We start from the raw sequence: 25,549 nt of genomic DNA on the forward strand, positions 1-25,549 counted from the left end.
TTCAGATGGAGCCACAGACTAGGTTTTGTAATTGGTGATGGTCTCAGGCTGTGCTTTGTAGTTGGCCAGGCCACAGGCTGGGCTCCATGTGTGGGTAGAGGCACAGGCTGCACTGTGTGCTTGTGCTGGGTCACTGACTGGGAACTTGATCCAGGTAGGGCTACTCACTTTGCTCCATGGTCAGTCATGGTCACTGAACTCCCAGATTGGCTGGGTTTGTAGCCTGTGTCCCCACATTTGGGTGTGGTTGCAGGCAGAACTTCAAGGCTGTGTTGGGTTCTTGATCAGGCTCCTTCATGAGGCAGGGTAACAGACTATGCTCCACAGTTAGGCAGAGTCACCAGCTTGACTTCCTGCTTGAGCAGGGCCTGGGGCTGGGCTCTGAACTTGGAAAGCATCACTGTTTGGACTTCCTGTTCAGGCCAGGGCAGAGGCTGTGCTCTGCAGTTAGGTGTGGTTGCTGGCTGGCCTTCCTATTTGGGCAAAGTCTTAGGCTGGGCCCTGAGGCTGGGCAGAGTTGTGGAGGATCCTTGGTCCGTTGGGGCCAGAGGCTGTGCTCCACAGTTAGGCAGCATTGCTGGCTGGCTTTCCTGTCTCACAAGGAACTTAGGTTGGGCTCTGAGACTGACCTCCACAGTGAGGCTATACCACTAGCTAAGGATGCAAGCCAGACAGAAACTGCCTACCATACTTCCTGGCCAGACAATTTGGTTGGCTTGGGTCTGCCGGCGGGCAAGCTGCTGGCTGGTCTCTCTGATTGGGTGCCACTGCTAGTAGGAATGCAGTGTCACTGCCAAGATCCATGCAGTGATTGCTGAAGCCTTGACCACTTCTTTGCTTCTAGGTGACCCAGGTGGTCCAGTCCTGCCGATTCCCTCAATGTTCTCTGTGACATGGGACAGAGCTGGACCTCCTAGGATGTGCTTTGGAATGCTTTTTGAAGCTGGATAGCTACTTTGGCTCTCTTTTTTCCTGTTGAAGAGATTGTGGGCCCAGGGGAACTCCATCCATGTTGTGATGGCGCTTGGGGGAAGGGTGATTCTGCCAAAGTAAAACTCTTACTCTTACCCTTCTAATGAAGGATAAGTGGCAAGGTCAGTGAGTTGGAAGCCTAGACAACCAGGATAAAGGAGATATAACATGAAGCTTGGAAGATAAGTAGATGTCACATAACATAGCATCTAAGGACATGGTAAGAAGACAGCAATGACAAAACCTAATATTGTGTGCTCAGTAACCTCCTCTACTGAAAGGCAAATTAAGAATCCCTCAATATTCCACATGACTGTTATCTAGGACACTGACTCCATGGGTGCCTTGAGTAGAATCAAGGTTGAGCCTCAGAAAGAACTGAAATAGAAATGAAATCTGTCTTCAGTACTTTAAAGCATTCATATGTATCCCCAGAAACTACATCATCAAGTCAGCCCTACCAATCCACCCACCAAGGGCAGTAAATCTGTAAAGGTCATAAAATCATCCAGAGTCTTCCCTGCTTCATTCCACTTTATCTGTCTGCTCTCCAGCCCACCCTGATTGTGCTAATGGACATGTTTGATGTGAATACCCAGCTTTGACAACAGGACTTCCTAAAGACCGTTCTCAATCATCTGGACCTGTCTGCTTCTAGCCTTTTTTTCTGAGAGACCCTAGTGTTGAAATTCTATACATTACCCCTTAACAGGACCAGTATAATTTAGCAAAATGCAGATGCCTTTAACAATATGGTACATATACTCTCACACCTGAACCACCATCAATGGGATCTCCTTCATTCTGTATGTCAGATAAAACTTTCTGCTGCCCTAACACCCACTGGGGGCTCACCTTTCAGGGTCCAAAGGCATTGCACCCCTTCCAGGTCTTGAGGAGAAGGGCCCCCAGGGTAACCTGAAAAGGCATTGCTTTCCCACTCTGACTCTCCTCCTCCTTCCTTAAATCCCCAGGAAACTGTTGGATCCAGAGCCATCATTTCTGAAGGAGTGCCGGAGGAGAGGGGACAACCTGTACGTGGTGACAGAAGCTGTTGAACTGATCAACAATACTGTGCTGTACAATAGCAGTGGTGTGAATATTTTAGGGAAAATTTCTCTTTGGATTACCTATGGCAAGGTATAAAGTTGTCCTGAAGTGGGATTGAAATACAAAACATATAGCCCATCCTGGCAGCCAAGCTTCATTTCCTAGAGGGCTCTGGACTCTGTTTCCAGGGATTACAAAGGATGGAGTCATTATTTCCCACTTCTTACCTGTCAGTATATCCTGACTTCTGATCTGAGAGTATATTCTAATATCCTCCATTATAGTGTTTTACTATGGGGTCATGCAGTATTGACAAAATCAGAAATATATTTAATTATTTTGTATTGTGTTTTGCTTTGGGTAAATGATAAATTCTGCAGAATGCAAGTGTGTGACCTCTGTGTTATATACAGTCTAGTTTTGTGGCTGGAAGAGATGTGGGACCACTAGCACCAAACCCCAGTTGTTAAAGTACTTTAAGATAACCTGATGAGAAATATTTCAAGGAGTGAGATCAAAGTATTTTCAAGAACATGTGACTTACACGAGTCATTCACAATAACCAAGTATAATATTTTTAATATAAATAAATTCATTTATCAAATATTCAGATTAAGTATGGGTCAAGGACATATAAAGTTTGTGTGTGTTATAATGTGCTTTTACACTATGTCTGTGTAATTTGTCCTTACTTAAGAGCTTTAGAAACTAAAGAAGAAACCTGATATGCATACTAACTTTCCCAATGCCAGTGAGTTACTGCTAAAAATTAGACAAATGGTAACAGACTCCGGAAAGCTGGAATAGTGGACCCCCACCTGCAGCAGGGAAGAAAGTCTAGAAACAAGAATCCCCAAACGGTTCAGGAATCGGAGGCACTAGCTATCTCTGAAGATAGGGTATAGGTGGGACTGAAAGTAAGAATATTGATTGGAAATCTTTTTAATTTTTTAAAAAATGTTTGTGGGTATATAGTAGATGTATACATTTATGGGGTACATGAGATATTTTGATACAGGCATACAATGTGTAATAATCACTCCAGGGAATCTTTATAAGGAATACTCAGAGCCCAAATCCCTTCCCACCTCTGCATAGCCAGGCACCTACCCTCACCACTCTGGCAGAAGATCTTGTGGAAAACTTATTCCCTGTGGATTCTAGATTTACGGAGACTAGTTACAGTGAAGGGTGGGAGTGAGAAGCCATATTGGAAAAGGGAAATAGGTGCAAGTCCTCATTGAGAGTGGGAACATTGAGTCCCTTTCCCCATTCAGCTCCAGGCATCATGTCTCTACCCTTTCTACCCCCACAACACACAGCCTAGGCAGGATATTGAAGAATTATTTCCTAGGAAAATTAACCAGTACAGAAGAAATAACTAAAAATCCCCCAACGACTGGAGACTCCAAAGAGATAGTTTAATCCCTGCCTGGTTGCCCCAAAGTGAAACCTCTACTCAACATGCCCTGCCTAGGCACACTTAGCAGCTTTCATGCTTCACTCGTTAGCGAAACAGAAAAAAATCACAGACACTTGAGGAAAGCCTAAAACACAAAACAAAAACACTTTGAAATTAGGAAATTAGAGGAAACAAAAACAACATAGGAAGGTAAGAAATACTTGATCCCATTAAAGAGATAATATTTTATTTTCATGAAAGAATAATGCTCTGTAAAAAGGGTATTTATAGCTCTTAGAAATTAAAAATAGAGTAGTAGAAATTTATTATTCTTTTACTTAAATAGAAGAATCAAAAAGCAAAATCAAAGAAATTTCCAGGAAAAAGTAAGCAAAAAGACAGGAGAATATTCATTAAAAAAATTTGGAGGCTAGGCACAGTGGCTCATGCCTATAATCCTAGCACTTTGGGAGGCTCATGCAGGTGGATTGGTTGAGCTCAGGAGCTCAAAACCAGCCTGGGCAACATAGTGAGACCTTGTCTCTATAAAATATAAACAAAAAATTAGCCAGATGTGGTGGCGCATGCCTGTAGTTCCAGTTACTTGGGAGGCTGAGGTGGGAGAATTGCTTGAGCCTGGAAGTTGCAGCTGTTGTGAGCCATGATTGTGCCACTGCATTCCAGCCTGGGCAACAGAATGAGACACTGTCTCAATTAAAACAAAACAAAACTTGAGGATCAGTCAAGGAGATTTAACTACTCCTGAATAATAGGAGTTCCAGAAGGGGAGAACAAAGACATAATGCAATGTGGAAAATCTTTTAGGAGGAAATACAAGGAAGGTTCTGAGACCCAAAGATTGTGTTTCCAGAATGAAAATGTCCACTGAAGGCATGGTTTCTTGAGTCAACATAGATCTACCCCATAAAACTTAAGAGTGAATTTTCAGAACACTTACCTCAAAAAGACAACAATAAATATTTCTAAAAGGGAAATAAAGTCATATTCCAGAGAATTCCAGCCAAGAATTGTATGACCAGTCAAAATAGCAATCAAGTGTGAGAGGTACAATAAAAATGTTTTTAGACGCACAAGTTCTCAAAAAAATGTGTCCCCCATCTCCTCTGGAGAGAATGAGTAAAGAAACAGAGAAGGCACAGGGACATCACATTAACTGAATGTGGTGATAAAGGAAAGATGGGAGTGGTGAAAAGCAGTTTTGTCCAAGTATAAACAGTGAATATTACCTTAAAAATTGGGATATTCATGTTTTAGGAAGATGGGAGAAGGGAAATAAGGAATGAGGAAAGAGAAGGAAAACAAATTCATCATAATCAAAAAGAGAATAAATAGTTAAATCTGGAAAGAAATAAAAACATTGCAATATCAACATGAAATTGAGAAATGGGAAGATGAGCACAGGATGAAACAAGGAAGAAAGAGCAGTGATTGGAAATCACAAGTCAGCAGTAGGGAGGATGAGAGCAGGGAATGCTGGTGGTTTTCCTCATGAGCTTTCTAGAGCCATCTGACCTTTAAAATTACATACATTTAATACTGTATTGTCTGGTTTCTCTCCCCAGGGTCAAGGCCAAGGAGAGAGTCTCAGAGTGAAGAAGAAGGCGCTGACTCTGCAGAAGGGCATGGTGATGGCTTATAAGAGAAAACAGCTGGTTATCAAGGAGAAAGGTGGGAGTAAGCAGAGCTCAGCAAGGCAGATGGCGGTGGAGGGGGGTGTCTGCTTCTCCTGAGAGAGAGAAGCGAGAGGAAAATAGCCATAATATGCAATCTTTGCTCTGCCTATCCAAGGAGAAGCATGCACATTTCTTACTGTCCAGGGCACACACCCATCTTACCACACAGAGGTACCTCCAAGCATGGCCTGGCTGAAATGCTGCTACTGGGAGATACAGAGACAGCCTCATACATGCAAAATAATCCAACTTGTTCATCTTGGAGTGTTGTTAGCACTGGGCAAATTCCAACCCTACTCCTAACCATCCTTATTCACTTAAGTACCCTCAGCAACTCTTCAGTCACAGAGAATTACCCAAGCTTACCCATAATCCCATATTAAGGTCCTATGAGGTAACAACATCACAATCACAAACAAAACTGCACACACAATGCCCTAAGAACATAAGCCTGAATTTTATCTACATCTTTCCCTCCTTCATCAGCCTCAAAATGCACAGTTCCTGACCACACACACTTTGGGTTTTGACTCCATGTGGGCAGAAGCATCTGTGTCAGTTGCATACCTGGGTGTGATGGTGAGTGCTGGGAACACAACCGGCTCTCAGAGTCCTTGTTCTCTCCCTTCCCAAATGCTGAGTCCCAGCTAGAGCTCATTCAAATACAGATCGAGCTCAGCTCCTCATTCTCACACACTCACTCTCACACTCTACTGCCTATAGTATCCTCACTGCAACATGGTCAAGGGAATGTCCTGATGTCAGTTACCTCCCACCAGTGGCCATAGACAGAATGAGGCTGAACTCTCTCCAATCTTTCAGTTAGTAGACTCTGGCTTCTGGAAAGACTGACCATATCCAAAGCAACTCTCTAATGAGGAGAAGGGGTGAGAATGGGATTCCCACTCTCGGGAGAGGTCAGAGACTCCTGTGAAGGGCACCATGAGATGGTGGCACTACCAAAGGTCATGGTGAATGATAAGATGATTTTAACAGAAGGAAAAGAAAAGGAGCTGTAGGTTCAAAATATCATCATCATCAACAACAAACAAAGAATGATGTGGTCAGGTAAAAGAAGACCCCACAAAACATGATGTGGTAGTATCCAGATAGAATCAAGTCAGTATTCATTGGTGACTGAAGCCAGGTAGATTCATTGGAGAATAAACTACAGTAGTTGAAGTGTGAATGCAAAGAGGGGAAGTGAGGAACCAGTGTGTAGATGGTTCTTGAAGGAAGTTGGCTGTGAGGAGACAATAGGTGGGAGGAGGAGATAACTAAAGGAGGATACTTAGCTTTGGAAAGGGAGTTTACGAGATGGTGAAGACTTAAGCCTGTTCTCAGGCTAGGGGAAAGATCCTGATGAACTGGAGAGGGTGAAGATGAATTGATGTCAGTTACATTGCTGGACATGTATCTCCATTCCTTGCATCAGCTAGGGAGAGAAGATCTCATTTCCATTTTACAGATGAGACGTCTGACATAGAGGAGTGCCACTTTCCCCGCTAGTAGTCAGAACACGACTTGCAGTCACTGCTGTGAGGTTAGCTTTTCCTCTAACTTCATTCAGTTCACACTTTTCAACCCTTATACAACCTTTTTGTCTTCTTCATAGGCTCTTTCCCCTGTTGAACACTTACACTTTAGTGTTAGGTGAGTTTCAGACTTCAGCATATTTCTCTACATGGAATGTGAAATCATCCAAGAAGATGCCAGATTGAGAGTGGTAAGTAAGGCAGGTCAGTAAGAAAAGGGCAGCAGGAAGCAATCCTACCTAGTGAAGGTCAAAGGGAGCTGAATTCCTTTACTCTATCAAGGTAATTTCCAAATGTTGGATGGCAAAATGATTACCTAAATTGCTTATTTAAATACAGATTCTATGGCACCCTTCAAAGTGATTCAGAAGGCACAGAGTGAGGCCAGGGGTCAGATTTAACAGGCGTCCCAGTGGTTTTGATACAAGGGGTTCCCTGGTCCAGGTTGGGGCTGTGGGAAAGACTCAGGCAGGAATAACCTCAACTCTCCTAATGGAAGTTCTTTCCATTCAGCCATTCTCATCTCAGATGATGATGAACAGAGAACCTTTCAAGATGGTGAGTTCCAAAGCCTGGTCTTTTTATTTTTTTATTTTTGTGAGTACACAGGAGGTATATATATTTATAAGGTACACAAGATATTTTGATACAGGCATGCAATGTGTAATAATCACATCATGGAAAATGGAGTATTCATCTCCTGAGGCATTTATCCTTCATGTTATAAGCAATCCAGTTATACTGTTTTAGTTTTTAAAAAATGTACAATTAAATTATTTTGACTGTAGTCACCCTGTTGTGCTATCAAATGCTAGGTATTATTCATTCTTTCTAGCTTTTTAAAAGTGCCCATTAACCATCCTTACCTCTCCCCCAGGCCCCCCACCACCCTTCCCAGTCTCAGGTAGCATCCTTCTATCTCTATGTGTTTGACTGTTTTGACTTTTACATCCCACAAGTAAGTGAAAACATAAGATGTTTGTCTTTCTATTCCTGACTTATTTCACTTAACATAATGACCTCCAGTTTCATTCATGTTTTTGCAAATAATAGGATCTCATTCTTTATTTTATGGGTGAATAGTATACCATTGTGTATATGGATGATATTTTCTTTATACATTCATCTGTTGATGGACATTTAGTTTGTTTCCAAATCTTGACTATTATGAACAGTGTTGCAACAAACATGGTTTGTTTGTTCTTAAATCTCTCTTTGGTATACTGATTGCCTGCCTTTTGGTGTATATACCCAGCAGTGAGATTGCCGGATCATATGGTAACTCTAGTTTTTGTTTATTGAGGAAGGTCCAAACTGTTCTCCAAAGTGGTTGTACTAATTTACATTCCTGTCAACAGCATATGAGAGTCTCCTTTTCTCTGCATCCTCCCCAGCATGTGTTATTGCCTGTCTTTTGGATATAAACCGTTTTAACAGGGCTGAGATGATATTTCATTGTAGTTTTGATTTGCATTTCTCAGATGATCAATGATGTAAGCACATTTTCATATGTCTGTTTGCTATTTGTATGTCTTCTTTTGAGAAATGTCTACTCACATCTTTTGCCCATTTTCAATCAGATTATTAGATTTAGTTATATGGAGTCATTTGAGCTTCTTAAATATTCTGGTTATTAATCCCTTCTCTGATGGGTAGTTTGCGAATATTTTCTCCGATTCTGCGGGTTGTGTCTTCACTTTGTTAATTGTTTCCTTTGCTGTGAAGAAGCTTTTTAACTTGATGTGATCCCATTTGTCTACTTTTGCTTTTGTTGCCAGTGCTTGTGGGTTATTTATTCAAGAAATCTTTGCCCAGACCATTGTCCTGAAGAGTTTCCTTAATGTTTTATTTTAGTAGTTTCATAGTTTAAGGCCTTATATTTAAATCTTTAAATGATTTTGATTTGATTTTTGTGTATGGTAAGAGATAGGGGTCTAGTTTCATTCTCCTGGATATGGATATCCAGTTTTCCCAGCAACATTTATTGAAAAGACTGTCCTTTCTCCATTGTATGTTCTTGGCACCTTTGTCAAAGATGAGTTCACTGTAGGTACATAGATTTGTTTTTAAGTTCTCTATTTTGTTCCATTGGTTTTGTGTCTGCTTTTATGGCAGTACCATGTTGTTTTGGTTACTATAGCTCTGCAGTTTAATTTGAAGCCAGTAATGTGATTCTTCTGGTTTTGTTCTTTTTGCTGAGGATAGCTTTGGCTATTCTGGGTCTTTTGTGGTTCCATATGAATTTTAGAATTTTTTTTTTCTTACTGTGAAGAATGTCATTGGTGTTTTGATAGGGATTGCATTGAATCTATAGATTGCTCTGGGGAGTATGGACATTTTAACAATAGTAATTCTCCCAATCCATGAACATGGAATATCTTTTCACTTTTTTCGTGTCTTCTTCAATTTCTTTCATCAGTGTTTTATAGTTTTTATTGTAGAGACTTTTCACTTCTTTGGTTAAGTTAAATCCTAGGTGTTTAATTTTATCCCTGTTGTCAATGAGATTAATTTTTAAATTTCTTTTTTAGAGTGTTTACTGTTGGCATATAGAAATGCTACTGATTTTTGTATGTTGATTTTGTATTCCTCAACTTTACTGAGGAATACAGTTCTAATAGTTTTAGTTCTAATAGTTCTAATAGTTTTTTAGTTCTAATAGTTTTTTTAGTGGAGTTCTAATAGTTCTAATAGTTTTTTTAGTGGAGCCTTTAGGCTCCACTAAATATAAGATCATATCATCTGCAAACAAGGATGATTTGACTTCTTCCTTTCCAATTTGGATGCCCTTTAGTTCTTTCTCTTGTTTGATTGCTCCAGCTAAGATTTCCAGCACTATGCTAAATAGCAATAATGAATGTGGACTTCCTTGTCATGTTCCAGATCTAAGAGGAAAGGCTTTCAGTTTTTCCCCACTCAGTATGAAACTAGCTGTGGCTCTGTCATATATGGATTTTATCATGTTGAGGTATCTTTCTTCTATACCTGGTTTTTAAAGGGTTTTTTATCATGAAGGGATGTTAAACTTTGTGAAATAGCTTTTTAGCATCAATCGAAATGGTCATATGGTTTTTGTACTTCATTCTGTTGATATAATGTATCACATTGATTTACTTGCATATGTTGAACCATCTTTGCATCCCTGGGATAAATCTTACTTGCTCATGATGAATCTTTTCTTTTTTTTTGAGACAGGGTTTTACTTTGTTGCTCAGGCTGCAGTGTGGTGACATGAACATGGCTCGCTGCAACGTCTGCCTCACATGCTCAAATGATCCTCCCACCTCAGCCCCCAAGTAACTAGGGCTACAGGCCTGTGTCACCATGCCTGGCTAATTTTTGTATTTTTTGTAGAGACATGGTCTCACCATGTTGCCCAGGCTGGTCTCAAACTCCTGAGCTCAAGTAATCTGCCCACATTGGCCTCCCAAAATGCTGGGATTACAGGTGTGAGCCATGACACCTGGCTGTAAATGACCTTGTTAATGTTTCATTGAATTCAGTTTGCTAGTATTTTGTTGAAACTTTTTGCGTCAATATTCATCAGAGATATTGCCTATAGGGTTTTTTTCTTTTTCTTTTTTTTGATGCGTCTTCGTTTAGTTTTGGTATCTGGGTAATACTGGCCTCATAGAATGAGTTTTGAAGTATTTTCTCTTCTATTTTTTGGAACAGTTTGAGTCAGACTAGTATTCATATTTCGTTTTAAATGTTTGGTAGAATTCAGCAGTGAATCCATCAGGTCCTGGGCTTTTCTTTACTGGGAGACTTTTTATTACAGCTTCAATCTCATTACTCAGTACTGATCTGTTCAGGTTTTTAATTTGTTCATGGTTTAATCTTGGTAGGTTTTATATGTCTAGGAATGTATCCTTTTTCTCTAGATTTTCTAATTTATTTGCATATGGTTGCTCATAGTAGCCACTAATGATCCTTTAAATTTCTGCTGTATCAGTTGTAGTGTTCCTTTCTCATCTCTGATTTTATTTATTTGCGTTCTCTCCATTTTTTTTATTGGTCTGGCTAAAGTTTTGTCAATTTTTGTATATCTTTTCAAAAAACCAACTTTTTGTTTCATTGATCTTTTTGTTTCATTGATCTTTTGTATTGTTTTCTTCACTTTAATTTCATTTATTTCTACTCTGATCTTTATTATTTCTTTTTTTCTAATTTTGGGTTTGGTTTGATCTTGTTTTCTAGTTCTTTAAGATGCATCATTAGGTAGTTTTTAATGAAATTTTTCTTCTTTTTTGATTTGTCCAGTTATAGCTAGAAATATGCCTCTTTGTACTGCTTTGCTTTGTCCCACAGCTTTTCGTATGATGTGTTTCCAGTCTCATTTGTTTCAAGAAATGTTTCAATTTCCTTATTAATGTTTTCCTTGACCCACTGGTCATTCAGGAGCATATTGTTTAACTTCCATGTATTTGTATAGTTTCCAAAATTCCTCTTATTGTTGATTTCTAGTTTTATTCCATTGTGGTCAGAGAAGATGGTTGATATTATTTCAATATTTTGGAATGTTTTAACACTTGTTTTATCACCTAACATGGTGTATCATTGAGAATTATCCATATGGTGAGGAGAAAAAATGTGTATTCTGCAGCCTGTAGATGAAATTTTCTGTAAGTATCTATTAGGTCTATTTGTTCTATAGTGCAGAATAAGTCTCATGTTTCTTTCTTGAGTTTCTTTCTGGGAGATCTGTTCAGTGCTGAAAGTAGGGTGTTGAGGTCTTCACTTATTACTGTCTCTTTAGCTCTAAGAATCTCTCTTTAGCTCTCTCTCTCTTTAGCTCTAATAATATCTCTCTCTTTAACTCTAATAATATTTGCTTTATATATCTGGTTACTCCAGTGTTAAGCGCATATATATTTACTATCATTATATCCTGTTGCTAGATTGACCCCCTTATCTTTATATAATGACCTTTTTTGTCTCTTCTTACAGTTTTTGTCTTGAAATCTATTTTGTTTGACATAAGTATAGCTATTTCTGCCTTTTTTTTTGGTTTCCTTTAGCATGGAATATCTTTTTCCATCCCTTTATTTTCAGTCTATGTGTATCTTTATAGGTGAAGTGTGTTTCTTGTAGGCAACAGATCATGGAATCTTGTTTTTTTTTTTTTTTTTTAATCCTTTTAGCCACTCTTCATCTTTTGATTGATGAGTTTAGCCCATTTACAATTAATGCTATTGTTGATAAATAGGGATTTACTCCTGCCATTTTGTTATTTGTTTTCTGTTTGTTTTGTGGCCTTCTTTTCTTCTTTTTGGCCTTCCTTTTAGGGAAGGTGATTTTCTCTGGTGGTGTTTTATTTTCTGCTTTATGTTTTGTGTACCCATTGTAAGATTTTTGATTTGGGGTTACTGTCAGAGTTGCAAATACTGTCTCATAACCCATTATTTTAAACTGATGAGAACTTAACATTGATTACATAAGCAAATTAACTAGTAAGCAAAAAGAAACCTAATAAAATAAAAATTTTACACTTTACCTTCTCACTTTCTAACTTTTTGTTGTTTGTCTTTATGTCTTATTGTACTATGTCTTGAAAAGTTGTTGTAGTTGTTATTTTTGATTCATTCATCATTTAGTCTTTCTGCTTGAGTATTACATGCCACGATTATAGTGTTATAATGTTTATGTTTTTCCATGTGCTTTCTATTACCAGTGAGTTTTGTATCTTTAGATGATTTCTTCTTGCTGATTAATGTCCTTTTCTTTCAGACTGAAGAACTCCCTTTAACATTTCTTATAAGACAGGTCTGGTGTTGATGAAATTACTCAGCTTTTGTTTGTCTGGAGATGTCTTTATTTCTCTTCATCCTTGGAGGATATTTTTGCCAGTTACACTATTCTACGATAAAAGTTTTTTTTCTTCAGCAATTTAAATGTCATGCCATTCTCTCCTGGCCTGTACAGTTTCCAGTGAAAAGTCTGCTGCCAGACATATTGCAGCTTCATTGTATGTTATTTGTTTCTTTTTCCTTGCTGCTTTAGGATCCTTTCTTTATCCTTGATCTTTGAGACTTTGACTATGAGACGCCTTGAGGTAGTCTGCTTTGGGTTAAATCTGCATGGTGTTCTATAACTTACTTGTACTTGAATGTTGATATCTTTCTATAGGTTTGGGAAATTATTTAATGTTATTCCTTTGGATAAACTTTCTTACCCTATCTCTTTCTCTATGTCCTCTTTAAAGTCAACAACTTTCAGATTTTTCTGAGGCTATTTTCTAGATCATATGTGTGTGCTTCATTGCTTTTTATTCTTTTTTCTTTTGGTTCCTCTGACTGTATATTTTCAAATAGGCTGTCTTCAAGCTCACTAATACTTCCTTATGCTTGGTCAAGTCTATTATTAAGTGACTCTCTTGCATTCTTCAGTATGTCAATTGCATTTTTCAACTCCAGAATTTCTGCTTAATTCTTTTTAATTATTTCAATTTCTTTTTTAAATGTACCTGATAGAATTCTGAATTCCTTCTCATACTATCTTGAATTTCTTTGAGTTTCTTCAAAATACTATTCTGAATTCTTTATCTGAAAAGTCACATGTCTCTTTTTTTCCCCAGGATTTGTCCCTGGTGCCTTGTTTAGTTCATTGGTGAGGTCATGTTTTCCTGGATAATCCTGATTCTTGTAGGTGTTTTTTGGTATCTAGGCATTGACAAGTTAGGTATTTATTGTAGTCTTCTCAGTCTGGGCTTGTTTGTGCCTGTCCTTGAGAAGGCTTTCCAGGTATTCAAAGGGACTTGGACTTCCTGTTTAATATCTCTGTGGTTGTTTTAGGCTCATAGAAGTTCTGCTTTGGTGGTCTTGCGTAAGATCCAGAAAAATTACCTGGAATTCCAGGCAGAGACTCTTGCTTTTTCCCCTTACTTTCCCCCAAACAAATGGGGTCTCTCTTTCTCTCTGCTGAGCCACCTGGAATTGGGAGTGTGGTGATGCAAGCACCCCTGTGGCCACCACCACTGGTACTGCACTGGGTTAGACCTGAAGCCAGCACAGAACTGGGTCTCACCAAAGGCCTGCTGTAACCACTACTTGGCTGCCACCTGTGTTCACTCAAGGCCCTAGGGCTCTACAATCAGCAGGTGACAAAACCAGTGAGGTTTTTTCACTTCCTTCAGAGCACTGAGTTTTCCCAGGACCTGGGTAAGTGCAGAGATGCTGTTTGGGAGCTAGGGATTGAAGTAAAAAATCTTATAAATTTACCTTATGTTCTACTCTACTACTGCTAAGCTGTCACTCAAATCACAAGACAAAGTTTTTCCCACTCTTCCCTCCCCTTTTCACAGGTAGAGAAGCTCTCTCTGTGGTCACCATTACCACTGGCCCATGAGGGGTTCTGCCAGGCCACTGCATATGTTTGCTGACAGCCCAGGAGCTCAACAGTCAGCTCGTGGTAAATGCTGTCTGGCCTGGGTCTCACCCTTTAGGGAAATGGGCTCTCCTCTGGCCCAGGGCAGGTCCAGAAATGCTGTTGAAGACCCTAGACCTGATCTTGAGGGCCCCAAGAGCCTGCTTGGTGCACTACACCACTGTGGCTGAACTGGTACCTAAGATGCAAGGCAAAGCCTCCTCTTGACTTTTCCCTCTGCTTTTCTCAAATAGAAGGAGTCTTTCACCATAGCCACCACAGTTGGGAATATGCTGGGTCACAACTTTGGTCAGTACATCTCAGAGCCCAAGGCCCACTACATACCACCTGGGTACTGCTGCTGGTTATTTAGGGCCCAGTGGTTCTTTATTAAGCAGATGATGAATTCTGCCAGGACTGTGTTCTTCCCTTTCAAGGCAGTAGGTTCCCTTTTCACCCAGGGGTGTCTAGAGATGTTGTCCAGGAGCTAGGGCTTGGAACGGGGGCCTCACAACTCTACCTAGTCTCCTATCCTACTGTGGCTGAGATGGCATCCCAGATGCGGGACAGAATCCTCTCTACTCTTCACTCTCTTCCACTTAAACAAAGGGAATGAAACACTTTCATTGCTGTGAGCTGCACTGCCTGAGGTTGGGAGTGGGGTAGCACAAGCACCTTTTTTTAGTCACCCCAGCTGGTATCTCTTTAGGTCACATGTCACTCTAGTCCTCTGGCTCTGAGCCCAGCTCAGCATTAGAAATTGCCTAAATATTGCAGTCCTTCTGTCCTAGACTGACCTTTAAGTTTACCTAGGACTCCAGAGCACTCTGGCTGGCATTTGTGAGGCTTGCCAAGAAACTTGAGTTCTGAAAGAAGGAATGGGCAATTCCCCTTTGACTGGGTCTTATCCAAATTTTCCCTTTGTGCACTGGCACTGATTGAGCCCAGCCTGGCTCTGCTCTCTGCTATGACAAGGCAGTACTGAGTTCAATGTAAAGTTTTTCACCCAGTCACTGTGCTCTCCCTCTCTCCCAAGAGTACAAAATTTCCCAGAGGCTAGTCTCCTGTGCTGCGAGGAGTGAGGAGTGGCTACCATCATTTCATAGTATCTCTCCAACCCTCTTCAATGCCTCGCCCAAAGATATGAAGTTAAAACCAGGTACTGTGATTACTCACCTGATTTTTGCTTCTATGATCGTGCTTTTCTTTGTGCAGACAGTTGTTAAAATTTGGTGTTTGTGTGGGGTGTATGAACCAGGTAGGCTTCTATTGCACCATCTCGCTCATCCTCCTCTGGCAGTTTTTTTTGCCTAGAACTGAGGCACTGCTGATCCCTGACCCCCTTTGAATTCCCACAAGAGACCTGCTTGGGCTCAGCCCACACAGACCCACAGAGAACTTTCCCCCAATCAGGCTCCTCCATTTCCTGCAATTGACCCCTTCCTCTGACTGAGCCACTGTCCCCTGGGGCCACAGGGAAACCAGGCTTTCTCCTTTGAACATTGGGAATGGTGTGAGTCTGTTGGGGAGAGAGGCTGCCTGGGGATCCATCTCTCTAGGGAAGTTTTTCAACTGAACTGATGGTACATGTGGGAAATAAGGGGAGGATAGAGGAGTTAGAGGTGAGACCAAGAGGGAAAGAAGTAGAAGAGGAAAAGTAGGGGTAGACTAACGTTTGGTGAGTAAACATTTTTCTTTCTCTTTCCAGAGCTATTTCTGAAACCGAAATTTTTGAGAGGGCATTTGCCAAGTGAGTGGAATATGGCCCTCCCCTCCCAGGACAATCTGCACAACAAAAACTCACCTGATTGCCTTTGGTGCTATTACCCAAGGTCTTGGAGTCTGGCCCCTTGGGAAAAGGGCTGGAACAGATAGAGAAGAGGGGTTCAGGGAAAGAAAGGCAGAAGACTGGAGAAATCCAGTCTTTGAGCCTCTTTGGTGAGGAATTTCATTTCTCTTTTTAGAATACGAACAAGTTTGCATTCTCCCAGTAGGTGAGTGTGAGTTTGCTGGAGGTGGTGGTGGGGATCCCATCCTGCACACATGGGGTAAGTAGGGCAGATTGCTCCTGCCTTGCCTTTGCCACCACTGCCCTAGGGACTGGCCCTTGGTCATATGGAATGGAAAGGGTCCAGAAAGGCTGAGAACATGGAGGGATGAATGGTGATGGGGGCAGGAAGAAGTTAAGTGAGAGGGAGGAGGTGGTAGGAGAGCAGAACCCTCCAAAACATCTGAAAAGCAAATTTGGGGGGATGAGGAAGTGAGATGATGACTTGATTCTCCTTCTAGGAAGAATAGAGGAACCCTTCTGGCAAAGTAAGTATTTATTAAGGGGAAACCTGGGGCTTCTAGGTGGGAGCTGCAAATCTGAGCACCTAAATTGGTGGTTTCCATGCAAGTCAGAAATCTAGATCCACTTCCAAATTTACACTTTGCTCATGAGACAAACAAACTTTTATTGAGGACTTATTGGACAACAAGCATTATTCTGAACTTGAAAGTTATGGCTGTGAACCAAACAGACATAAATTCTTGCCTCATTGGAGCTTCCAATCCAGTGATCTGTCATCCCAAGCAGATCACCCTGAGGGCGCCTGATGCCTCCTGGGAGAAACAGAGGGCCCCCAACATCCACCCCATGGTTAATTCTTCATAGACTTTGAGGATACTGGCAAAGTTGCCTGATAATAAGGGCAGCCTATATGTGCCAAGTGCCTTACATACATAAACTCTGTCTCTCTCTTGCTTTTTGAGATGGGGTCTCACTATGTTGGCCAGGCTGGTCTTGAACTCCTGGCCTCAAGCAATCCCCCCATCTCAGCCTCCCAAAGAGCTGGAATTACAGTGTGAGCAACCATGCTTGGCCTACATAAACTCTTTTAATCCTCATAGCATCCCATTTAACCAATATGGAAACTGATTCCAGAGCACCTAAGATTTTCGCCTCTAAAGCCCAGTGCTAGATTTTACAGTATTCCTGACATGTCCTAGAAATGACCACTTTGTCATTATCTTCCATTAGTGATGATGTCTTTTCAAAAGCTCAATCTCTGCTCCCAGTATCCTATTTCCTCTTTTCAGAATGCTGGATTGTCCATCTTTTTAGCTTCTATGACAGCTCTATCCACAGAGCTCAAGTGTGCCATTAGCAGAGACAATTTTGGTTAGTAGCTGAAAGGGATGGAAGAGTTTGGCTCATATTCATGCAAACAGGCTATCATTTCAAGGATGTTCTAATCAAATACTTGCCCCACTTTCTGGTTGGCATTGATGATGCCTGAGAGCAGATTTCAAGCATCTACAAGAGGAGGTTTTCCAGAAAATAAAGACACTGGCTCAGCTCTCAAAGGATGTTCAGGATGTCGTGTTCTATAGTATCCTGGCCATGCTCGGAGACAGAGGGGCTCTACAGGACCTGATGGACATGGTGAGGGGCTCCACAGTTGCATAGGTCTGGTAAGCTGTAAATGGGATTGGTTAGGAGATACGACTCCCAAGTTACAGGGGGGAGGAAGAATAAGCAAGATGCCAGGGGAATGAGAAAGGCTCGGGACTCTGGCACCGGGCACAATGGGCCAGAAAGTGCCACCCCCACTACTGAGGCTGCTTGGAAACCCTGGTAGGAGGTAGAGAACCCTCACCCCTACCCCTTGGTTATCACCAGTAGACACAGGAAAATTATATAATGTTACTGTTATTAGTATTATTTATTAACAATAATACCCGTCTTCTATAGCTGGAATTGGACAGCTCAGGTCATTTGGATGGCCCTGGTGGTGCCATCCTAAAGAAACTTCAACAGGATTCAAACCGTGCATGGTTTAACCCAAAGGACCCCATTCTTTATCTCCTTGAAGCCATAATGGGTAAGATTAATTAAAGGGAAGAATGGGAGAATCATAAGTTTGGTCCCCAGACCCCCAAAAAGCTGTGTTAGATGCCATGTGTCCAAAACCCTTTGAATGCCATGATCTTTCGTCCTTACATCACAGCTCTCTCTAAGGTCAGAGGGCTCACTGTGATAACTTGCCATATGATACAGAATGAGTTTAAGGCCTAGGAAGTCACCAGTTTATGTTCATCCACAGATCACTGGAGGTGGGTGATTCCAGCCTTCAGCCCCTGAATCCCATCCTCTGGTCCCTCTTATTTAGCATCCTGGAGACCATTCTGAAGGGCTTCCCAGGGCAGGGAGCTTGACCTTTAAGTCTAATGGGTTTTATTCCTCTACTTTGGAGTTATTCTCTCAGGGAGTCTCCTGCTTTATGGTGGGAGGAAAAATCTGGATTCTTCACTACTGTCTTTCCCCACATGTCCTCCACCCTCAGTGCTGAATGACATCCAACACGATTTGCTGGCCTGTTCTGTGGAGATGAGGATCCTGCTTCAGCAACAGGAACTGGTGAGAACTTCCCAGGGGCCAGAAGTTCAGGGAAGAGGGTGAGGGAACCAGAGGTAAGAAGAAAGATTCTGAGGAAAGAGATGATACAGGTTTATGCTGGGAGGGGAGTCCTTATCCAACGGTGGCCACTGGGAAATCCCTAGCTGCAGTGTCCTTCTGGACACCTGGTCCAGTGGGTATGAGCCTCCCTCAGGAGGGTCTTAGCTTCCATGGCAATCTCTGCAGCATTCCCCAATGGTCTAAAATAGCCATATGGGAGCACAGGACTTTGAGGACTAAGGGGATATAATATTCCTGCTCTACTCACACTGTTACCATTTGCTAATTACTTCTGCTCTAGTTACACTGTTATGATTTGCTAATTTCTCTGTTTTTCTCTCTCCAAGTATATGTACATATAAATACGTACCTTTATATGCATTTACTGTATTCTTACATATGTGCATATACATTTAGAAATAAAAACACCACTATTCTACGAGGAGAGTTTTATTTTCACCATTTCATAGATGTGGAACCAATGCTCCCTGATTTCCCATAACTTGATCTGCGGATCATAGGATATGACGAGCATGTTACTTCTGGTCCTCTGGATCCCAAAGCTCTTGCTCCTTCTGTTATCCTGCATGGCCCCTGGACGCTGGGCAGAAGCCTTTTCTTCCTGATCTTAAAGGCTGGTCTGTAGAGTCTGATCATCCTTCTTCTAGGTAAGGAGCATCCTGGAGCCGAACTTCAGATACCCCTGGAGCATTCCCTTCACTCTCAAACCCGAGCTCCTTGCCCCACTCCAGAGTGAGGGTTTGGCCATCACCTATGGCCTGCTGGAGGAGTGTGGGCTGAGGATGGAGCTGGATAACCCCAGGTCAACCTGGGATCTAGAAGCAAAGATACCCCTGTCTGCCCTCTATGGGACTCTCTCATTGCTACAGCAGCTGGCTGAGGCCTAAGCTCTCCCTGATGGGCAGTCAGTCCAGAGATACTGGCCCTTGCCCAGTCTATGCTGTGAGTGTCCTTATGGGTGCAAGAGACAGGGCTGTGCCTCTCTGCATTTCCAGGTGGAGTAGAGACAGTAATGGGTAGAGACTTTAGGAAATGTTTTGGGGTGGTGGAATACTCTATATATCGACAAGAGTTTATATATTTGTCAAAACTCCTCAAATAGTATGTTAAAGATGTAAGCATTTCACTATGTATAAATTTTACTTCAAAATAATAAAAACAAATACTGACTCTAGTTAACAGTGTGCATTTTGAATTGTTTTGGGTGAAGTGTACTGATAACAGTAACTGATATTGAAATGCAACAAAAAGTAAGTTGACTTGATGATAGATACATGACCAAGTAAATGTGATAAAGTATTAATAATTGGGGAATATGGGTGAAGGATATAGAAGAGGTTTTTTTTCTTTTTCTTGAAACATTTTGTGATTCTGACGTTTCATATTAGCCCCCACGTGTGTGTGTATGTGCATATTCCTCCATTATTAACATTTTATCACATTTTCTTGGTCATATATCTGTCTCATTCTGTGCTCTCTGTGTCATTTGCTAATGCCACCTGGCCTCATAAGCTGAAACCTGGGAGTCCACCTTGACTCCTCTCTCTCCTTAACCCCCGATCAACACAGTCTAGCCGACTCACTATAGCCCTCCTCTTCTCACCTGGACAGCTGGTCTAGTGCTCCAGCTGGTTGTCCTGCCACCATCTTGTTCTCTTCAAATTCTCCTTGAATCCTGGAGGCTCTTATCACAGCAGGCATGGGGAATAATTTAAAAAATGCAACCTTTATATGTCACTCCTCTGCCTAAAATCCTTTAGAGGCTCCCTGTCATCTAGAATCATCAACCAAGATTTTAAATATGATGTCTCATCAGAATCACCTTGGCCCGCATTTCCACATGACAATAATCAAGTGCCTTATCACTAGTTCACTCCAGTGTATTCCAGTAATCCTTATTGCTCACATCATGTCTTCACTTTTAGACAGTGTTTACTTATTTTTTGCTAAAAAAGGCAAGAAAATGAGTTCTTCTCCCATCTTGCTCTTCTATCATCTCCTATCTCCAATTATTTTATTATTTGTAAATTGCCAAGGAGTGTAACCATATTCCTCATGTCTGTTTAGTGTTAATTCTTTATTTTTTTTGAGACAGATTCTCGCTCTGTCACTAAGGCTGGAATGCAGTGGCATGGTCTCAGCTCACTGCAACCTCCACCTCCCAGGTTCAAGTGATTCTTGTGCCTCATCTTCCTGAATAGCTGGGATTACAGGCATGCACCACCACACTGGGCTAGTTTTTGTATTTGTTTTTTGTACAGACGGAGTTTCACCATTTTGGCCAGGCTGGTCTTGAACTCCTGGCCTCAACTGATCTGCCTGCTTCGGCCTCCCAAAGTGCTGGGATTACAGGTGTGAGCCACCATTTCCAGTCTATTTAAATTTGTTCATTGCTAACTACCAGTCATTTTATTTTATTCCTTGAATGGCTGTGATCAAATAATTTTTTCAGTAGTGCTTCACTCCCCAAGTCCCTTCATATTTGAGAAACTTTGCCTGTTGCCTTTATTCTTGAAGAACTCCTTGGGGAGAGATTATATTTTTAGGTAACACCTTCTTGCCCTCAGTCTTTTGTAGCCATGCAAAGGTCTCCTGTTGACTTCTTTATGCCTTGAAGAAGATCAAGGCTAGTCAAATTTTCCCAAACTCTTTGCATATACATCTAAATGTATGCCTGAAGAATTATTTCTTCATCCTTGAAGTTAAGCACTTTAATCAGGCAATACCCGTGTCTCAGTCACTCTGTGTCACTTTTCCTGGGACACTGTGCCTTCGGAGCTGCAGATTCAATTCTTTTAGGAATTTTTCCTCTTATAATAATTAAATATCTTTCATATTCTATTTGTTAGATTCTCTACCTCACAGGTACCAATTGTCCTGTAGGACTCTCATATATTATTTTGTCTAATTCCTGCATCTTTGATTTTTTTTCGTCTGTATTCTCTGAGATCACGGCAGGTCTTTGCTCTTTGTCTATAACTCAACTGTCAACTATAATTCTTTCCAGTTTGTCAGTTCAGATATTGTGTTGTGATCTCAGTTCATTTCCTTAGCTTTGCAATCTCTCTTCACATATTTCTGTTGTTTTATTTTTGCAGTTTGAGGTTTTGCCTTATTAAAGTATTTATCTTAAATTCTTCCATGGCATAAAACAATTCTTTTTCTTGAGCTATGTTTTCTACCTGAATTGATTCCTCCACTCTCTTCTTTTCCTGTAGTGTGTTTGTATGGAATCTCTGTCCCCCTCTACCTTCCCCTGCCATGTAATGCTCATCCTCAGCATGAGCAGCTCTGTCCAAACTCTATTTGCACAAAGACAATAGGGTAAATGAGTTTTTCTCAACTCTCTTATAAATGAAATGAGATGGTTTCTGTTCCTCTGCAAACTTTGGATTAAAACCTGTGTTTTCCAGTGCTTAAGGTCATGGCATGTGGAAGGGAAGGAGGGCTCACCTGGAGGTCTGGGCAGTCTTGGATGATTGCCCCGGCCTCTCTCTCTCCTTCTGCAATTTTAAACATTCTCTGTACCCGAGTTCCCTCATCTCATCAAGGGATTTTGCCCTTTTGGAAATGACTTCTGACGTGAACTCCCTGAATTCATTCAAGGAACTCAGGTCCTTTTGTCAATCCTTGTACTGATTAGATTGTGGGATCATCATGGCAGGTGATCTGAGGTCAGATTTCTTAATTCCTTCAAACTAGGGTGAATGAACAGACTCTTCATTGTTGGAGGAACAGCAGGGGCTCCCATCCCAAATCCTAAGACTGTGGCATTAATAGCTTTTTTTGGCCCATGAACATCTGCTTTATTCACTCCATTTCTTTATAGGCATTTAAAGATTTCCACCCTGCTGGGATGAGACGCCTGACATCCTTTCTCTTTCTCCTTTATTTCACCCTCTTCATTTTTCCCCATTCTCTTAGGAACTACACCAGTCTTCTTCACTGTCCAGGTTTCAGCATAACCTTTCCCTTTGGAAATGGCTTTGAGGCTAGTGGCTATATCTCCAGTGGGCCAGCATCTGAACTTGATCCAGCATCAGGATCTGCCCCAGCACATTCTTTCCATGACGATCCTGAGTCCTGAGGCTGTAGTCAGGCCAGCCAGAATCTAAGCTTGACTTGTCTATTTCTTCCATTTTAACCATGGATCACCATAAGCAAGGAATTGTATGTTTTGCTCTTTCTTGTTACTTTGCATTTCCTGATGCATTACAATGAGGCAGCCCCCTTAGGAGTTGGATCTCTCTTTCCTAAATTCCATTGCTGGCCCAGCTCAGTGGCTCATGTCTGTAATCCCAGTGCTTTGGGAGTCCGAGGCGGGTGAATCACTTGAGGTCAGGAGTTTGGGACCAGCCTGGCCAACATAATGAAGCTGTCTCTACTAAAATTACAAACATTAGCCAGAAGTGGTGGTGTGCACCTGTAGTCCCAGCTACTCTAGAGGCTGAGGCAGAAGAATCGCTTGAACCCGGGATGTGGAGGCTGCAGTGAGCCAAGATCGTGCCTTAACCCGCGATCAACACAGTCTAGCCGACTCACTATAACCCTCCTCTTCTCACCTGGACAGCTGGTCTAGTGCTCCCAGCTGACCTTCAGTCCATTATAAGCATTGATTGGTTTTGTGTCCTAACACAGAAATGGAATCATACTCTAGGTAGCCTTGTGAGTTTGGCTTCTTAGCCTAAAGCACTTTAGATTCATCCATGTTTGTTGCGTGTATCAGCTGTTCATTTTCATTTCTGAGTTTGTTTGTTGTTATTCCATTTTATACAGTCTCTTGATCCACTCATCAGTGAAGAATATTTGGATTGTTTCCAGTTGTCAGCAATTTTGAATAAAGACCCTAAAAACATTTGTGAGCATGTTTTTCTGTGAACATAAGTTCTCATTTCACTTTAAATGCTTAATCATTGCATTGCTGGGTTGTATGGTATGTGCTCTTTAATTTTATAGAAAATTGCCAACTCTTTTTGAAGGTGGCTGTAATATTTTGCATTCCCAGTAGAGTTCCAGTTTCTCTGTACTCTCCAGAGCAGTCTCAATAGCATTGTCATGCATTTTGATTGCAGCCATTCTGATAATTGTATAGTGATGTCTCATTGTGGCTTTGATTTTCATTTCCCTAATGACTAATGATGTCTTTTAATTTTCAGTTTTTGCCATACATATGTGTTCTCTGGCGAAATGTTTATTCAAATATTTTGTCTGGCCAGTCGCGGTGGCTCACATCTGTAATCCCAGCACTTTGGGAGGCTGAGGCGGGCGGATCACAAGGTCAGGAGATCGAGACCATCCTGGCTAACATGGTGAAACCCCGTCTCTACAAAAACATAAAAAAATTAGCCGGGCGTGGTGGCGGCTGCCTGTAGTCCCAGCTGCTTGGGAGGCTGAGGCAGGAGAATGGCATGAACCCGGGAGATGGAGCTTGTTGTGAGCCCAGGTCACACCATTGCACTCCAACCTGGGCAACAGAGTGAGACTCCATCTCAAAAAAAAAAAAAAAAAAAAAAAAAAAAAGGAAATTAGCCAGGTGTTGTAGAACCAGCTACTCAGGACTCTGAAGCAAAGGGATGACTTGAGCCCAAGAATCTGAAGCTTCATTGAGCTCTGATCATGCTGCTGCACTCCAGCCTGGGCAGCAGAGAGAGACTGTCTCAAAAAAATTTTTTGTTGTTTATTTTCTTATTGTGTTTTGAGAGTTCTTTATATATTCTTGATACCAGTCTTTTATCAGATGTTTTATTTATTTACATTTTTAAATTTACATTTTTACATTTTACATGTATAAAATTTAAAAATGTACATAATTTACATTTTTAAAAACAGCTTTGAGATATAAATCACATACAACCTAATTCCCCTAAAGTGTGTGATTCAATGTTTTTTTCATATGTTCATAGAGTTGTGCAACTATCACCACAGTAAATGTTAGAACATTTTTATCGTCCCAAAAGGAAACCCCACACACCCATTTTCAGCCACTGAGCATTTTCCCCAATCCTAGGCAACCACTAATCTGGCATTATGGATTTGCTTAATGACATTTCATGTAAATGGAATCGTACGATTTGTGGTCTTTTGCAATTGGTTTCCTTCACTTAGCATAATGTTTTCAAGGTTCACCCATGATGTAGTTTTTATTAGAATGTCCTTTCTTTGTAAGTCTAAATAATATTCTATTGTGCAGATATACCACATTTTATTTTATCCATTCATTGATCAATGGACATTTGGATTATTTCTACATTTTGGTTATTAAGAATTACTTTGCTATGGATATTCATGTGCACATTTTTATGTTAGATATATGCTTTCATTTCTCTTGACTATATAGCTAGGCGTGGATTTTCTAAGTATTATGGTTACTCAGTGTTTAACATCTTAGTGAACTGTCAAACCATTTTCCAAACCAGCTATATCATTTTACATTCCCCCCAGCAGTGTAACAGGGTTCAGGTTTCTCCACATCCTTGAGAACACTTGTTACATCTGTCTTTTTGAATATAGCCGTCTTAGTGGATATGATTTGGTATTTCACTGTCGTTTTGATTTGCATTTTCCTTTTGGCTAATAACATATTTTCATGTGCTTATTGGTCATTTGCATATATTCTCTGGATAAATGTCTACTCAAATTCTTCGTAATTTTAAAATTGGGTTGTCTTATTATTAGTGAGTCATCAGTGTTCTTTATGTCTCCTATCAGATATATGTTTGCAGATATTTTCTCCTAATCTGTCAGTTGTCTTTTCATTCTCTTAACGGTGTCTTTTAAAGAGCAGTTGAAGTTTGGATAAAATCCAATTTGTCATTTATTTATTTTATGGATTGTGTCTTTTGTGTAGTATCTACAAAATCTTTGATTAACTCAAGGTCATACAAATTTCTCTTATGTGTTTTCTTATATTTTAAAGGTTGGTTTTATGTTTAGGTCTATGATTATTTTGAGTTAATTTTTGCATATCAATGATATGCAAAATATGGGGTTTAAAAAGAACATTCTGATGGTGATGAGAATAAGTTAGTTGGGATGTAGTAGCTATCAGGGTACTCTCTGGGGTGGTAGT

General features: G+C 40.9%; 1 protein-coding gene across 1 annotated transcript in view; it reads left to right on the forward strand.

The window, feature by feature from the left end:
* GSDMC (gasdermin C) overlaps positions 1-19,654 on the forward strand; it is a 39,066-nt gene extending 19,412 nt beyond the window's left edge. Inside the window, exons 4-14 of the mRNA XM_050800784.1 lie at positions 1,947-2,112; positions 5,008-5,113; positions 7,167-7,211; positions 15,055-15,177; positions 15,727-15,768; positions 15,983-16,012; positions 16,308-16,334; positions 17,306-17,445; positions 17,755-17,884; positions 18,347-18,420; positions 19,128-19,654. Of these exons, the coding sequence (XP_050656741.1) occupies positions 1,947-2,112; positions 5,008-5,113; positions 7,167-7,211; positions 15,055-15,177; positions 15,727-15,768; positions 15,983-16,012; positions 16,308-16,334; positions 17,306-17,445; positions 17,755-17,884; positions 18,347-18,420; positions 19,128-19,367 (1,123 nt within the window). The 3' untranslated portion in view covers positions 19,368-19,654. The remainder of the gene's footprint in view (positions 1-1,946; positions 2,113-5,007; positions 5,114-7,166; positions 7,212-15,054; positions 15,178-15,726; positions 15,769-15,982; positions 16,013-16,307; positions 16,335-17,305; positions 17,446-17,754; positions 17,885-18,346; positions 18,421-19,127) is intronic.
* The last annotated feature ends 5,895 nt before the right edge of the window (positions 19,655-25,549 follow it).

Source organism: Macaca thibetana, chromosome 8 (genome assembly GCF_024542745.1).
Source record: "Macaca thibetana thibetana isolate TM-01 chromosome 8, ASM2454274v1, whole genome shotgun sequence".
Lineage (NCBI taxonomy): Eukaryota > Metazoa > Chordata > Mammalia > Primates > Cercopithecidae > Macaca > Macaca thibetana.